Source organism: Tachysurus fulvidraco, chromosome 1 (assembly GCF_022655615.1).
Source record: "Tachysurus fulvidraco isolate hzauxx_2018 chromosome 1, HZAU_PFXX_2.0, whole genome shotgun sequence".
In the NCBI taxonomy this organism is placed as follows: domain Eukaryota; kingdom Metazoa; phylum Chordata; class Actinopteri; order Siluriformes; family Bagridae; genus Tachysurus; species Tachysurus fulvidraco.
Genome location: NC_062518.1, coordinates 21,636,741 through 21,652,896, shown reverse-complemented (window position 1 = coordinate 21,652,896; position 16,156 = coordinate 21,636,741). Strand labels below are relative to the sequence as shown.

General features: G+C 39.7%; 1 protein-coding gene across 1 annotated transcript in view; it reads right to left on the bottom strand.

Annotated features, from left to right (window-relative positions):
* Window positions 1-9,449, bottom strand: part of lamc1 (laminin, gamma 1) — a 55,461-nt gene extending 46,012 nt beyond the window's left edge. Inside the window, exon 1 of the mRNA XM_047816847.1 lies at window positions 8,783-9,449. Within this exon, the coding sequence (XP_047672803.1) occupies window positions 8,783-9,212 (430 nt within the window). The 5' untranslated portion in view covers window positions 9,213-9,449. The remainder of the gene's footprint in view (window positions 1-8,782) is intronic.
* Between the last annotated feature and the right edge of the window lie 6,707 nt (window positions 9,450-16,156).

Here is a 16,156-nt window from a genome sequence, read left to right as displayed (position 1 = left end):
TTTAGCTGTGATTAAGAAATGTCAGACAAAAGTACTTTTTTGAACGTATCCACTACTGTTTGTGGAGCGTGTTTTTGAAAAATGTCGACGTCGCAGCGTGAACGCGTTTCTGCGGATCGGGTTGTTACTTCATGGTGTGGTCATTTCTGATTATGTGTTTACTTTTACTTTGTATTTCTTCACCTTATCAAAGGACGCGAAAAGAAAAGAAATATGTGTTAATTACAAATTAGGCACAATTTGTAGAGATTTGATTATAGGGTCTAGAATAGACGCGTGTTTTTTACGCAAATTTTCATAGTTTTAAAAATGTGTGAATGGGAAAAATCATTTCAGGAAGTGTATAAAGTAAGTTTACAGTTCTCAAAGACAAAAGGGGAATATGGGGGGGTTCAGGGTCATGTGAAATGAGTTTAACCCTAGCAGTTTACAGTTCCCAAAGAAGACATCCTGTCTCTAGAGGGATGCGTCACTGGGTTGTTTGCCTCCAGCAAAAATTTGTTAGTTGGAATGCTTTACTCAAACATGAGGAAATAGTTCCGGTGACCGTTTATACGTTTCTGTCACACCAACTGAGGTAGCCATGTTGAGCAACGCTGATTTATCTGATGCGGTCAGCCGTAAGTTATACATTATTGTATCTCTGACAAATATGAGCTGGTTAGACCGTGAACATCTGATTTTGCTTAGGGAATCAAGCCGTCCATAACATAATAAGTAACCGTATAAAAGGGACCTGCTACCTATTTTCAAACTACCTTGAGAACATCGTGCACCAGCCTTCACCTGTTTATCAGGGATACGCGTTAAAGCGGATATCTTGTTAATGTTTAATTACAGCTGTGTTTGCTCATTAAAAGTCATTGTGGTCTCACTGTGGAGAGAAAATTATGATTCAGGCATGTGGACGTCAACTCCGGCTGTTTATGTCCTAAATCAAGCCTGCATACTTTTTCTCCCCGGAGCCCTCAAGCCTTAAAAAAAAAAAAAGCAGAGGCAAAAATAAATAAAAATAAATAAAAACAGTCACTGTAGTTCCATGATGAGCATTAGTGAAGACATCAATTAAAAAAAGAAAAAGAATAAAAATCACACAGCAACCAAAAAAAATGCAAAAGCTAAGCAGAAAACACAAGAAAAAGCTTTAGTGTCAGTGTAAAATATACAAAATTTCATGTGGTAGCACTTCTTAAATAGCTTTCACCAGTAATAGACAAGACAGTATACCCATTTAATAGAACACAACTTTTCATTCATTCATTCATTCATTTTCTACCGCTTATCCAAACTTCTCGGGTTACAGGGAGCCTCTCAAGTCAAGTCAAGAAGCTTTTATTGTCATTACAACCATATATAGCTGTTGCAGTACACAGTGAAATGAGACAACGTTTCCCCAAGATCAGGGTGCTACATAAAACAAAGACAGGGCTAAGGACATGTAAGTAGTCTTAGCCACATAATGTGCAACTGTGCAACCAGTGCAGGACAAGGCAAACAAGACAGTGCAGGACAAAAAACAGTGCAGACAAAGTTACAAGACAATACAAAAAGTACAAAAAATACAATACACAAAAGACGATAAATGGTAACAAAAACAGCGCCGACCGACCAGCGTAAATACTGAATGTGAATACTAAATGTTCAAACAATATTTCATACAGTAACATTAGAATGAACACAGTTTCTTAGCAAAAAACAGCAAATGACTGAAATATTGTATAGTATGTGCGAAATGGCTGAGATATTGTACTATATGTGCAAAAACAACTGAAATCTCAGACGTCATCGGGCATCAAGGCAGGATACACCCTGGACGGAGTACCAAAACATCGCAGGGCACACACACACACTCATTCACTCACACACTACGGACAATTTTCCAGAGATGCCAATCAACCTACCATGCATGTCTTTGGACCGGGGGGGGTTAACTGGAGTACCCGAAGGAAACCCCCGAGGCACAGGGAGAACATGCCAACTCACAAGGAGGAGGCGGGAATCGAACCCCCAACCCTGGAGGTGTGAGGCGAACGTGCTAACCACTAAGCCACCGTGTCCCCTATAACACACAACTTATTAAAATAAATAAACAAACCAAGCTGTCGATATAAAATGCAAAAGCAAAAATGAAAAAAGCGAAAGCAAATTCAAAAGCATCTAAACTGATTAATTCTGCATTGAAACAAAACTTCAAATTAGAAAACGCACCGTTTTTTTGTAACAGACACCGTTTGTGACCTATTGACAACAAGGTTACTGAGCTTGTTCATTAAGGGCCTCCCCGTTTTTCAGTTTTCTAAATTTGTGGTTTAGGACTTGTGGTTGCAATTGCTGATTTAAATGGTGCATTTTCGTTTCGTGAACGTTTTTGCCACTCAGAGAGTCCTTCTCAACAATGGTACAGTTAAAACCAGGGGTTAAAAACAGGCACTGACATGGAGAATCTGTAGGCACTTCCTACTCCAGACTCTGTATTAATATATACAACATTTCCAAAAACAATGGAGCTGACAAAGGCGCTAGTCAAGATAAAAGCGTGCCAAAACACCATGTGCAATAAAATTTATTTAAAATGAAGATGTGACACAAGCTGAACATCGATATAATTTAAAATTAGGCAGGAGGGGGAAGTATGTGTCCCTAACACGGTTTATTGCAGCATGCTGAAAACCTATCCCTTACTGGATTTGACATCCGGAAACCTTTTTTTTTTTTCCATGGGTACATTGTAAGGCTCTCATGGCTAGCAGTCCTACCTTGGAAAGGGGGAGGAAAATACATCCCCCTGTAAAAGCAGGTGTTAACACTTCAGCCTGAGGGGGGTCATTATACAAAGCAGAGAGAACAGCTTCAAGCACCGGACCAGGGGGGCGGGGGGGCAACCAAAACAAACAAACAGAAAGCATGAGAGATCTTATTTTCAGGGTTACCTGAATCCTCATTAATGCATACAAAAAAAAAAAAAAACAGCTGTATTTGGCCAATGACAGCCGGGTCAGTTTCACACTTAAGCACTTTGTTTGAAGTCTTTGAAGAGCTGCTTGAAGCGAAATAAAGAAGAAAAGCTCTGGCGGCCGAGATGTTTTTACACAAGGGTCACTTTTCATCGGAGATGTGCGAGTAAATTATAAAGCGCACCGCACCATCTGCTTCTGCACGCTGACGTGATGCACGCAAAATGTGTGTTTGAATGACAGAATACTCGAGTGAACGAAAAGAAAAATAATTACAAATGATAAATGTAATATTACTGGCTTGGTAGGAACAGAGCAGAGTTATCATTGAAGACAAAAGTCAGGGGAGTAGGTAGTTTTTGCGTCAGTACAAATAATGTCCACTTTAATGCAGGAAATAAACAACTGTGCAAAACATTTGCTTAACCTACTCAGTCATCTTCAGTAGCTGCTTTATCCTAGTTTAATGACTAAGATGTTTACATTTAACATAAGCAAGGACATATGCTGGAAAAGTTCGCAGGCAGGTCCTGATCAAGTGGGTAGGAATGTTCAGAGTTTTTTTGTTAGCGTAGTAGAGTTGGATCTTAAAAACCTCCACTTCAGAGGCAAGAACTGGTTCAAGCAACAAACACAAACTTTAAGTGGTCTTATTTAAGAAAATAAACTAATTACCAATGGTTGTGCATTAAAAGACAACAGTCATCACAAAGCTGTTTATTCTGACATTTATATATGTTTGTTTTGACTATACGTAGGCAATCCTGAGTGGAAGGCTGGCACTCTACCAACTACACAATGGTAGTGTTTTTTTAAATGAATAATAATAACATATACGAAACATAAATGTGTATCTTAAGCATCTTGGTAAAAGCCACACAAATTCGACAGCAACATTAATAATGTGCCCTTGACACGCTGAGGTAAATTCAAGCCAGTTAAAACAAAGAAAAAATGAATTCAAACATACTAATTGGAGGTAAAGGAGAAGATCTTTGGTCCACAAGAGTGCGTTGGTTTCGTGTGCATTTCACAGCCATGGGTGGGAACGAAATTCTACAGGGTTATTTCAGGGACAATATTCTTGACTATAAATGAATCACACTCGTGCCTAACGAAGAGATCCTGATAAGATGTTCTGAAGGAATTGAGGGAGGCTGAATGCTAATTTGGCTTTCCTTTCTTTTCAAATAACCGTTATAAGAAACAGTAAACGGTCTGGCCACAACGATTCGCTCCTTTTGCATTTAAACAGCTGTGTGACAAAAGCATGTTTGACAGCTCCTATGAGGTACAATCTGAAAGCAGCAGGAGCTCTTTCGTTAAGTGTTTGGCCATGTTGGCCAGAATCAGCCGCCCACAATGGCTTTATCACCAGGAGATGAGGTGACACTTTGCACTTTGAGCAGCCTGGGTGGTCTGATACCCTAGTTCCACCTCAGACAAAGCAATTACTTAAGCGATTAACAGTCACGGCTTCTTTTATTGCAGAAGACAACGGCAACGCTGGCAAACAGGGGTGTAAGGAAAAGTCACAAACCCATATATGTGTCCATTTAGTGCTCTCGCGCTATTCAGATTAAATCCCTAAAGGGGTGTGAAATAAATCCATGGTGTTTCCTGGGATATTTTCAACAATTTTAGCTGGTTTCATTTTGCTAAATGTAAACAATTTAGCAGTTTCCCTTAAATCAGCTAGGTCTTGTCCTGTAAGTTTTATATACCCCGTTTCAGAACAGTTTTTGTGGCAATTTTTTTTTGTTGGTGTTGTCAAGATACTCCAGTCCCCTGATTTGTCTACTCTCAACTGAATGCCCTGTGAACCTTACCGGCAATACTTAATCACTTGATTCAATCAGTATGGGTTGTATCTAATGCCCAAAACAGGCAAAGCATTGATTGCATACCTTGGACTGTAAATGCACCAAAAGGCTCACACACTTCACAGTCCTTTATTTACACAAGTTTCCCACAGTGAGATCATACCTTCCAGGCTCTGAGCAGATAACTCACAGTCCCTCCGACCTTCGCAAGTGCAATTGGTATAATTTGGCCCAGCTGGTCCACTTCGGAAATGACAAGGTCTTTGAGATTGGACGGGAAAAAAACAACTTGCGAGGGATGAAGGAGAAAGACCCTAGGGCCCAAGAAACATGCTGCTTTTTACTTTCCCACACTGTAGGGCTTCTCTCCCTCTCCACACACTCAGCCAGTGAGAAAGACAGCCATGGAAGAGCAAGAGGAAGAGGGTGTTTTGATGCAAGCTACAGAACAGGAAGAGAACACTCTTCCTAAGTGCTTGACCCTCGTGAAGTACTGTATACTCTGTGAAATCCTATAGCGTAAGCCGACAAACAATATTTTGTTCTGATAAACGGATGTGCATCAGGAAACAGGCATGGCCGTGTTGTGACTGGTATAAAGGAGCATCATAACATTCCCAGATTCTAAAGTATCGTTTGACAGATGTATTGCCATGTTCTTTGTATTAAAACAGCAGAAAACAGGGCCGGCTTTGGTTCAAATGCTTGACAAATGAAATCTGTTTACATAAGTTCCCAAACTAGAGTGCCTTTTTTCTAGCTCATGTAGCCCCTTTCTACTTGAATCTTTACCAAAACTGCAAGTCTACTTCAAATTTTCACCAATTTAAATACAATATTTTCTTGTTAGACGTTGTGTGTGGTAATAGAGACTGGTTCCACCTTGTGTTTTTGTTAAATGGTAAAAGTTCAGAGAGCTTACAGGGTAGCAGCACTATTACTCAAGACATACACCTAGTACTGGCTGTACTTTTTTTTTAAGCTTAATTAATATATTTTTGCATTTTGCACCTATTTTACGTGCATGTGTCTCAAACCTAATATTGGCACTACACTGTGTCTCAGACCTAATATTGGCAAACTGTATTACGTAACGTTTTGCAGGGTTTTTTTTTGGGAGGGAAAATCATGTTGTCAAGAGTTTTAAAGTCAGTGAGAAATGTGGGGCAGCTTCCCTGGTCCCTTGGGGGCAACTGATATATATTTAGGTGTAATTTGACAACAAATGAACATTTACATTTGGGAAAATCTAGTGGTAATCTTTGAGTAAACAGTCCTTTCATTCATGAAGGAAATACAGCACAATAAGTTTAGAAAGTCAAGGCACCACATTCCCTCATACCAACTCAGGTTAATGAACTATGTACGCTGGTGGTACGCTTAGAGGAGTCGGTTTAATTCTTAGTGGTGTTCGTTATTAAAGTGCGGAAACTAGAAATGGACCTTATCAGAAATACTGTTTTTGCACACCGTTTTCTTGAATATTCGAAGCCCCAGATTGTCACAGAGGGACAAAGAGGTTATCACATACCAACAATGTAATGCAACTGAAATAAACAAACTTTGTGCTGTGATTGGTATTTAAATAGTCTTGGCACTGATACGTTAAGCGTCAAAAGTGCTGACTGGAGTTGAACAGGGTCAACCTTTTATATTTCTATTGGAATGAATAAAGCTTGCACAATTCTGATTGCTAACATGTTTAAAAAAATACCAGGTTTATATAATCTAAAAAAAAAATAGTTGCTTATAATGACCAGAGAGTCATCTCTTATTCTGTCTGGCTGGATCAAGCTTCATCTCCAGCTTTCAGGGAAGAGTGGAGGGAACTGTCAAGTCAGGGCATGTCTGCTTCCTGCCCAAACCGGGCAGAATGAGAGATAAAAGCCATCAAAGGCAAAGTATATAAAAATAAGAGCTTATGGCTCAAAGCTCCAGACTTCTTGTGGCTTCCCACCTACTGAGACGTGCACACAACATCCTATCTGAGGGAGAGAAAAAAGAATCCCACCATCATTATGTACAGACATTTTAACTTCACTTCCTATGAAGAATGGGGGTTGGAGGGGATTCTATATTGTATAAGTGCAAATATGTGGAACTGCACGGGAGACCACTCACGGCCGTCATTAGCGGCAACGTCAGCCGTGATTACAGATGCGGGTTTTCAGCGCCCCTGGACATGCCAGCCTCAAAGCAGACAGCTGATCAGCTTTAGAGATCACGTTCCCCCCGCTTGCTATCTTTCAGCAGGGATGAGGTCCCTTAGGGCATGGCAATTATTCTGCGAAGCGAGGCTTATTGTGCTTAACCAACACCAGAACTATGTAAGGGTACAAGAAAAATCAAGACTGCAAATGGAGGCTACAAACATCCACCAAACATAACACTGGCCAATCAGTGATCCAACATTTTGTTACACTGGCTGTTTTTAAGAATGATTACTAGATGATTACTAGATGATCCCGATTAAACTCTGGGGTGAAATACATACAAACTATCTGAAATGGAATCTTCTATTATACACTAGAAGATATACCTGTGATTTTGCCTATAAAGCTTGTTAATTCAGGTAAAAATTCTCAAGCATCCACCGAACACAAAAAAACCTCTTTGTAATATCAGGGGTCCGGGACCAGATGGTCACTCAAGCCAAGTCTCAATTCCGATCTACTGCTTACGCTGTTTTGTTCCTGGTTTGGAATAAGTCTCACACTCCTCTGGCATATTGTTTAAATCTGTTGGTAATGGACTGGTTGGAACAACATAAACACATTTAATTAGTTTAGCCACTTGAATAGTTTCCCAACCATAGTGAAAGTAGAGGAGAGTTCATGAGCTGAGCTGCAGTTTCTATTTTGATTATATAATCGCTTATTGAGACGTCTTTAGTGACTCCCATAGCTTTAAAAACAAAACTAGATGACTTATTCCCGCTCGATCAGAGTCCCAAACAACAGCGCTGTTAGAAATGAAGTTTTAACTATAGTGAAGTCCATAAAAATGAGGTCTAGTGTGATTACAGGCTATTTTTCAAGCACTAAATTGCATGCTAAAGCCTTCCCATCAGGAGTAAACCAAACATGACTCTGTAAACCGTGTAGAGATGTCCTTAAACATAGTGTAATGAAGCCCAAAAGAGAAAAGCCACCCAATCACTGTCAACACAGCTTCCCATTCAACACACAAAGCAATCCATCAGAACTACACGTTCGTGTGTGCGAGACTACATTTATCGACCCAGAGCTACTTTTACCAGCCTTTAGTTAGTATTTGCAAAACAAAATATGGAGCATTTTATGTAACTGTGATACAGTTTATGGAGATTTGGACTCATTAGGTCATGAGCTCTGGATCTCTAAATAATCTGAAGCTGGACATTTGTTCAAAGAAAACGCGCTGATGTGGGGGTCAAAAAGTAAACCGTAAAATTATTAAACTTTATCCTTATCAATGTCTAATCAATATCAATGATTCTTTTGGGTGTATACGGTTGTCTGGGTTATAATCACCATTCACTTGATTCTTGATGTATTGAGAAAAACAGACCAGACTATATGTAAAATGAAGCATTTAGCATATACCCTTATCCATAGTGGAAGGATAAGGGTGTACGCCCATCACTGGAAGTGTACCAGCAAGGTCAGGTCCACAGATGCACAGTTTTCAATCAATGCTTTAGAAGAACTAATTTAAAATCTCGTAGAAAGCCTTCCCCAGATAGTGGAGGTTTTTATCAGTTATAGAGTCAGGTAAAAGACATTTTTATAATGATGAATCTGGGATTCGAACTCACAACCTTCCGGTCACTAGTCCAACGCCTTAACCACTACTATATAACTGATATTAAAAAAAAAAAAATTCTACCGTCTATGGAAGGCTTTCTACCAGATTTTAAAGGAGTTCTACAGCATTGATGGAAAACTAAGGCATCTGTGGACCTGAACATGCTGGTACATTTCCAGTTCCAGTGATGGAGTTTAGGGAATGAACAGGAACACGTACCTAGGTGCAGGGTTAAGTTGATGGAACTGGGGTACTGGACGCCTGCTAGCATGGTCTGGCTTTGCCACCAGGTGGTGTCCGCTTGGTTGTTGTAATCGGTGAGGTAGACGGCGCTGTGATGTAGTCTCGGATCTCGGGCATCGCAGATGTGGCACGACTTTGTGACTCCGGTCACGCCGGTTTGCACGCAGTATTCTTCAGGCGGTGATCCGCACGTGTTAGTGGCCACAACGGTCACGTTGAACGCCGCGTTATAGAACTCAGGCAAGCAGCGCTGAGCGTGTTGGTTCGACTCGTCCACGCACTCGTCCATTGCTGCGTGAACGCGCGTTGCGCACAAAGTCAGTAAACTCAACACAAGAGCCGCGCAGCGCATTATTTTGTGTCTCCGTGCGTCCTGGCCCTTTCCCCCAGTTAGAAATAAAACCATGCAGAACCTTTTTTTCTCTCCTTTGTTTTTACTCTTTCCTCGACTTTACTTCCACTCGTTAAGGCTATTGATTCCTGAGCAACGCCATGAAGGAAAACAAAAAAAAACTTTTAGAGGAAAAGAGCTACATCTGACCAGGCTACACCCTGCCAGCTAGTGCGCAAGTCATACAACTTCAGTGCAAAAAAAATAGTTTGTAGGTCTACTTCCGGTCGAAGAACTATTTGATATTCCGCCGAGCCACTGGAAAGCCGAGTAGGAATATCTGCGACACGAGAGGGCGTGACCTGGCAGGGGCGAGCGTTCTTATTGGCCAGCCTCTCCGTCAATCTTAGTTGTGAGCGAGGCAGTGAGCAGGAGCTTATTATTATTATTATTATTATTATTATTATTATTATTATTATTATTATTATTATTATTATTATTATTATTATTATTATTATTATTATTATAGCATGATAAACAAATGTAATAAAATAATATGACCACATACTTTAAAATTGTTTAAAAAAAAGTTTTACTATTACTATTACTATAAAATATTTTCTCTTTTTTATTTTTTTAAAGCAATGACTCTTATTTTATATTATAAATTGTATATAATTATTTTACAATAATGACTCTTTCAATTTAAAATATGCAATTTGTAAAACAAATATTTCTTAGGTCATATCCAAGACCCTAAATGTCTTAGATTTTCCTTTTTCTTAGTTTTATGCTTAAGACTTTTTAAATATATAGTTCACAAAATGTTTGAAGAAGAGCAAACCATACTGTACATTTCTCATAATGAGGGACTTTTTTTAAAGGACTCTTTGTGCTTGGATGGATGAATCTCCAGTGCTATGAATTAAATAGAAGAAGATAGACATTACATGCTGTGTGCAAAGGGGCCAAAAGTGAGGTTAAATATACCGTGCCCAGAAAACCAAGAATAGCAGTGGATGTTAAGAATTTATAGCTGCAGAGGCTTACGTTTCTTTGCCTGACACTTGCTGGATGTTTTCTTACACCAGCACACACTGAGTCAGACACCATTTTGACTAATATACATAAAAGCCAAATTGTCCAAAATTTAAAGTGTCAGGAAATCATCTGGAGATCGCAAAACAAAATTGGCCATCTTCTCCAAGTGGGAGGAACGGTCTACGCTTTCTCTCCTGTCAATCATACAGACACATGTGCATCTGTGAGCTCAGTTATACAGAAGAGAACTATGGGAACTTTTACTCTGAAGGTTTTATGCTGTCCTGTAACATAGCATAATCAGAAGGTTGATGTGTCTCAGAAGGATCTTTTGATATAGTAAAGAAAATGCTGGTTCAACAATAAGAAAAAATGTATGACCTGAAGGTTTGAGTTAAACCCAAGTTTCTTTCCTTTGAATAAATACTTCTAGATCAGAATCAAAATCAACCAAATTGTGACTTCACACATGCTTTCTTTTCTTTTTTCTTTTTTTTTTTGAGAACAGCTGTTGACTGAAAATCTCTTTGCTGACCTTTACAGCAGTTTACAGTGCATTTCTCCATGAAAACCATTTTAACCACAGCTCAAGCGCAACATTCCTCACCTCGGCGTAAACATCCTCAAAGCTTTTGTTCTACTATATACGGGCCACTTCAGAATGACTGACCCCCTTCATTGAAAATAAAAAAAAGAAAACCTTTTAACTTTGTATCAAACACTGGGTTTGAAATGACCAGCGCCTCTCCAGAGACAAGAACAACCCTCTTTCTAGATCTTCTTGCATCTTTCTCAGCCCTTCCATACTGTACATTACTTCTGCGATTCGGCCAGATGTTAAACAGTTTGTTTTGATTTGGATGTATGTTTGGAATATTGTTTAAAATCATCTGTCTGTGGTCAACCTCCTGGCAGAATCAAGAAGTTTTCCGGTGAAAATATCTCACAAGATACTTTGTACTTCCCAAGAGCCTCTGGAGAACTGAATGTACAGTATAAGTTGTTTCCCATTTGACTGCAAATGAAGATCGAATTCAAAAGACATTTCTAAGACACTGTCCACCAGAGTGTTATTAGCCATCTTGAGATATTGTTTCATCCATCTTTGCTGCAATGTAAGCAAAGCTGCGTCCTACAAAATGTTTTAGAATAGTGCATTAGTGTGCGATTTGGGATGCACCCATCATTTATTATGTTTTCCATCTGTTTAGTAAGGAACACAGCAAAACAAGTAACTGAAACAAGTCTGTTCCACTCATCACTTACATTATAACAGCTATAAAAGTGTTTGCTCACCAACAAATTCTTCAGCCCGGAATACTCCATAACCATAAATGTCAAGTAAAGATCTACTTACAAAAAACACCATCATAGCAACAAGCAGACATTTAAAATATAAATGTATTCTTAGTGATGGAGCATCTGGGAACACTGCAAGTATGTAAGTAAGAATTTATTCATAGAAACCTGTCAGTTGAAAACATTCAACTGAATTCAATTGAATTGAATTGCCTTTCCTCAGATAGGACTGCAAATATCACTTACATTCCTATCTGAAGAAAGGCAATTCTATTCAATTGAATCGATCACACAAGAAGGCACATTCTTTATCATAATTGCATTATCGAACTGTTTGCTAAGCAGAAGCCATCTTAAATGATCAAAGGTTGGCAATCCACTAAATGATCTAACTCAATCATGCATTCCTTAATAGCTTAGTATCATTATAATTCTTACATAGATCACCTCTTAGCTTCAAGAACTAAAGAACTAAAGAAAAATGCTCAAAACTCAACACTGTACCTTTTATCTCTCTGTCTACACAAACGTCAAATCACCAAAACACACATCCACACACACATACACTTTGGTCCAAGCATACGTCTTTCATTGCAGTGCTCCATCAATCAATCTTTTGTCTCAACAAATTTGACCTGTCGCTCTCTGTCAAAATGAGCACGACATGTCAACACCCTCAGTCATCTGCAGGTTCCACCTTTCCTGTCTGAGACAATCTTCTTTGGCTACATGTGCAGGCATGTCTCAAATGCACATTGTCTCAATTCCTTAACCTCGAGAAATTTAAAACTCTCATTAGTAATTGTTCTATAAGAGGATTTCTGCAGCTACCAGAATTCATCCTGAGGCCTCGTTCTCGCCAGATAGTCATGTTTGTCTGCTGATAAAGCTAGATAAATCCAGCTAGATAAATCTAACTATGCTTAGAGGATCCTTTCTTGAAAATAAAAAGTAAGATAACCACCATTAAGCTAGAAAGCCACACTAAAAATAGCTGTGTTTGTAGCAGAATTTAAAAACCCATTACTTTAGTTGGGTTGTTGACCAAGCCTTTCTTTTTACCTGTTTTTCCCCCAGGGGATAAAAAAAATTGAGCTATTTAAGACACTCAGGGCTTTAAGAATTTGTAGCTTTTTATAGGTATTTCTGTTTTTATCAGTTATATGTTTCAGTTATATTTTTTCCACACAAAAATCTCTACCTACAATGTATAAGGTAATATCAAACCCATTTCTGCTCTGTGAGATGCCCCACGTTCTCGTACATAAGTAACTAAAATGTATCTATGTAAGGTTATCCAACAAAGGGAAAAACAGACATTTCAAACTGAAACCCAGAGTCCTGACTCATTTTATATCAGATTTATCACAATAAAATTATCCATTAAACGTCCATAATTCTGTTTGTGAACTGGGGAAATGGATTCACCTAACTTAAGCAAAATTATTAAATTGATGGGCTGTAGGGAGCATTGCATAATGTCAAGTCTTAGGAATTTAAGCTATTTATGAAAAAAACACCAGGAGGCACCGTGGCTTAGTGGTTAACACGTTTGCATCTTGCCTCCAGGGCTGGGGGTTTCCCATCTTTGACCTGTATGTGTGTGTGTGTGTGTGGAGTTTGCATTTTCTACTCAGGGGTTTCCTCTGGCTGCCTCTGGAGTCCATGAATTATAGCCTGATTAGCATCTCTAAATTGTTCGTGGTGTGTTTGAGTGTTCCATGTGACATCCAGGGTGCGTCCAACTCGCCCTCCATCCCCTGGGATATACTCCAGATGGAAAATAGATGGAAGGATAGATGGATGGATGGATGAATGACAAGAATCCAACTTAAGCCAGCTTATCCCTTTAAATAACACCAGCTAGCATACCTTTTCTCAGTAGTCTAAGACTGGCTAACAAGCCACACTGAGTAATAAAAGTTATTTAAATATTAATTAAATGTTTATTTACCACAGAGAATTCATTTTAATGTGAAAACAAACTAAACCCTAACTTATTTTACTAAGCTGAAAGAAATCTCATATTTCAACAGTCATGTGGGTGTAAAACACGTGGTGACACCAAATGACTTCAAATGGACAAATGGTTACTTTTAATAATAAAACGGGATACACTTTGCGGTTTTATCTCATTTGATATCATTTCATTTACTTTGGAATCAAACCTAGTGTAAGTTTTGCTTCAATTAATAAGTTTAATATATAAATATATAACATTCTGTTTACTTTTTCCTCCGCTAGCGGAAATAGATCCCACACGCGCACTAATATTGATTTGTAAAATCTTGTTAAAAGGCTTTAAAGGTAAAATCTTCTCCCTTTTCGTTTTGATCAGATGTGGATTTTTTTTAAAGTCAAAATTTATATCAATTTCCATTATAATTGTCCACAAATTATGTCACTAACACGACTGAAGTACTGCCAAGCTCGCAATGATACAAACATTCAAACGTCCCGTTGCCTAGTTTGCCGGAACTAACTCGTGTATAAAAGAGCACATTCGCATTCAGACACGGAACTTTTTCTCAGGTAGGATTTAAATTTTTTTTTCTTTCAATGTCACTATCTCAACATAAACATTCATTCATTCATTCATTCATTTTCTACCGCTTTATCCGAACTTCTCGGGTCACGGGGAGCCTGTGCCTATCTCAGGCGTCATCAGGCATCAAGGCAGGATACACCCTGGACGGAGTGCCAACCCATCGCAGGGCACACACACACTCTCATTCACTCACGCATTCACACACTACGGACAATTTTCCAGAGATGCCAATTAACCTACCATGCATGTCTTTGGACTGGGGGAGGAAACCGGAGTACCCGGAGGAAACCCCCGAGGCACGGGGAGAACATGCAAACTCCGCGCACACACAAGGCGGAGGCGGGAATCGAACCCCGACCCTGGAGGTGTGAGGCGAACGTGCTACCCACTAAGCCACCGTGCCCCCTCAACATAAACAATTTCACTGAATTTGTGGCAGGTCTGACTCAAGAGCTGAAACTACAGACATCCCGAGTCATTGTGTTTGTTTGATTGTGTGTGTGTGTGTGTGTGTGTGTGTGTGTGTGTGTGTGTGTGTGTGTGTGTGTGTGTGTGTGTGTGTGTGCGCGCCTCATTAAGCGCATGTAAGACAGAGAGCATCCTGATTGGCCTCTTTCAGTAAGTCAACCAATCAATTGTCAGTGTGGGCGGGCTTTTACCTATTCTCCCGAACCGAATGAATCAATGTATCTAGAAACAGGAGCACCATCAAGGCCCATGGCAGAGAGAGATAGAGAACCCCAAAAAAACCACAGTATAAGACACATTTTACACCATCATGGCCCATGGCAGAGGGAGAGAGCCCCAAAAAAAACACAGTACAAGACACATTTTACACCATCATGACCTATGGCAGAGGGAGAGTGCCCACATCTTTCATTGTGGAACATAACCTGCCCTTCCATGTGTGTAGGCACACAGGCAAGTTATTTAGGAAAATGTTTTCAGACTTTGAGATTGCAAAAAATGATGCCTGCTCTTCCACTAAAACGGCAGCTATGATGAACCTGGCACTGGAACCTGAATGTTCAGAGGATTTGTACAAGTTAATCCAGACAGAAAAAAGGCTATACAGTATTATAATTGATGAAAGCAATGACATCATGTGTGAGAAGGAGTGTGCCATTTTAGTCAGGTACTTCAGTGAAGCACAGGATAAGGTGACAGTTGGATTTGTAAACATGCCAGTGTGCAATGATGCCAAAGCTGCCAACATATTCAACTACATTGCATCATCCATGCATGAAAAAGGCTTTGAATGGTCTTATTGCATAGGATTCAGCAGTAACAACTGCAATGGGGGGCACGGTAGCTTAGTGGTTAGCACGTTTGCCTCACACCTCCAGGGTTGGAGGTTCGATTCCCGCCTCCGCATTGTGTGTGTGGAGTTTGCATGTTCTCACCCCGTGCCTTGGGGTTTCCTCCGGGTACTCCAGTTTCCTCCCCCGGTCCAAAAACATGCATGGTAGGTTGATTGGCATCTCTGGAAAATTGTCCGGAGTGTGTGAGTGAATGAGAGTGTGTGTGCCCTGCGATGGTTTGGCACTCTGTCCAGGGTGTATCCTGCCTTGATGCCCAATGACGCCTGAGACACGAGAAGTTCGGATAAGCGGTAGAAAACATAACTTATAAAGATAAGTTCGGTAGAAAATGAATGAATGAATGAACTCTGTCTGTGAAAGCACAGGCACCTTATACTGTATATACAGTGTTGGCTGTCCAAGTCACTTGGTTAACATATGTGCCAAAACTGCTGCTAAAGAGCTCTCAATGTCACCTGAGGAATTACTAGTGGACATCTACTACTACTTTGAGAAAAGTTCAAAAAGAAGAGAAGACAAGCAGTTTCAGGATTTTTGCAATGTAGCCCAGCAGAGAGTACAAGAGCACTGTCCAACATGTTGGCTTTCTTTGGGAATAGGTTTGGACCATCTGCTCAAACAATAGCCAGTCTTTAGTTCTTATTTTCAGTCACATAGTGAGAATCAGAAGTCCTGTGACATCCAGAAGAGGTTGGCAGACCCCACTATGAAACTTTACACTTAAATATAATTAGATTTTTCAAAACAAGGCACCAGTACTTTTCAAGTTAAATGACAGTGTGGAAGAACTCCATGACATAGCAAGCAGA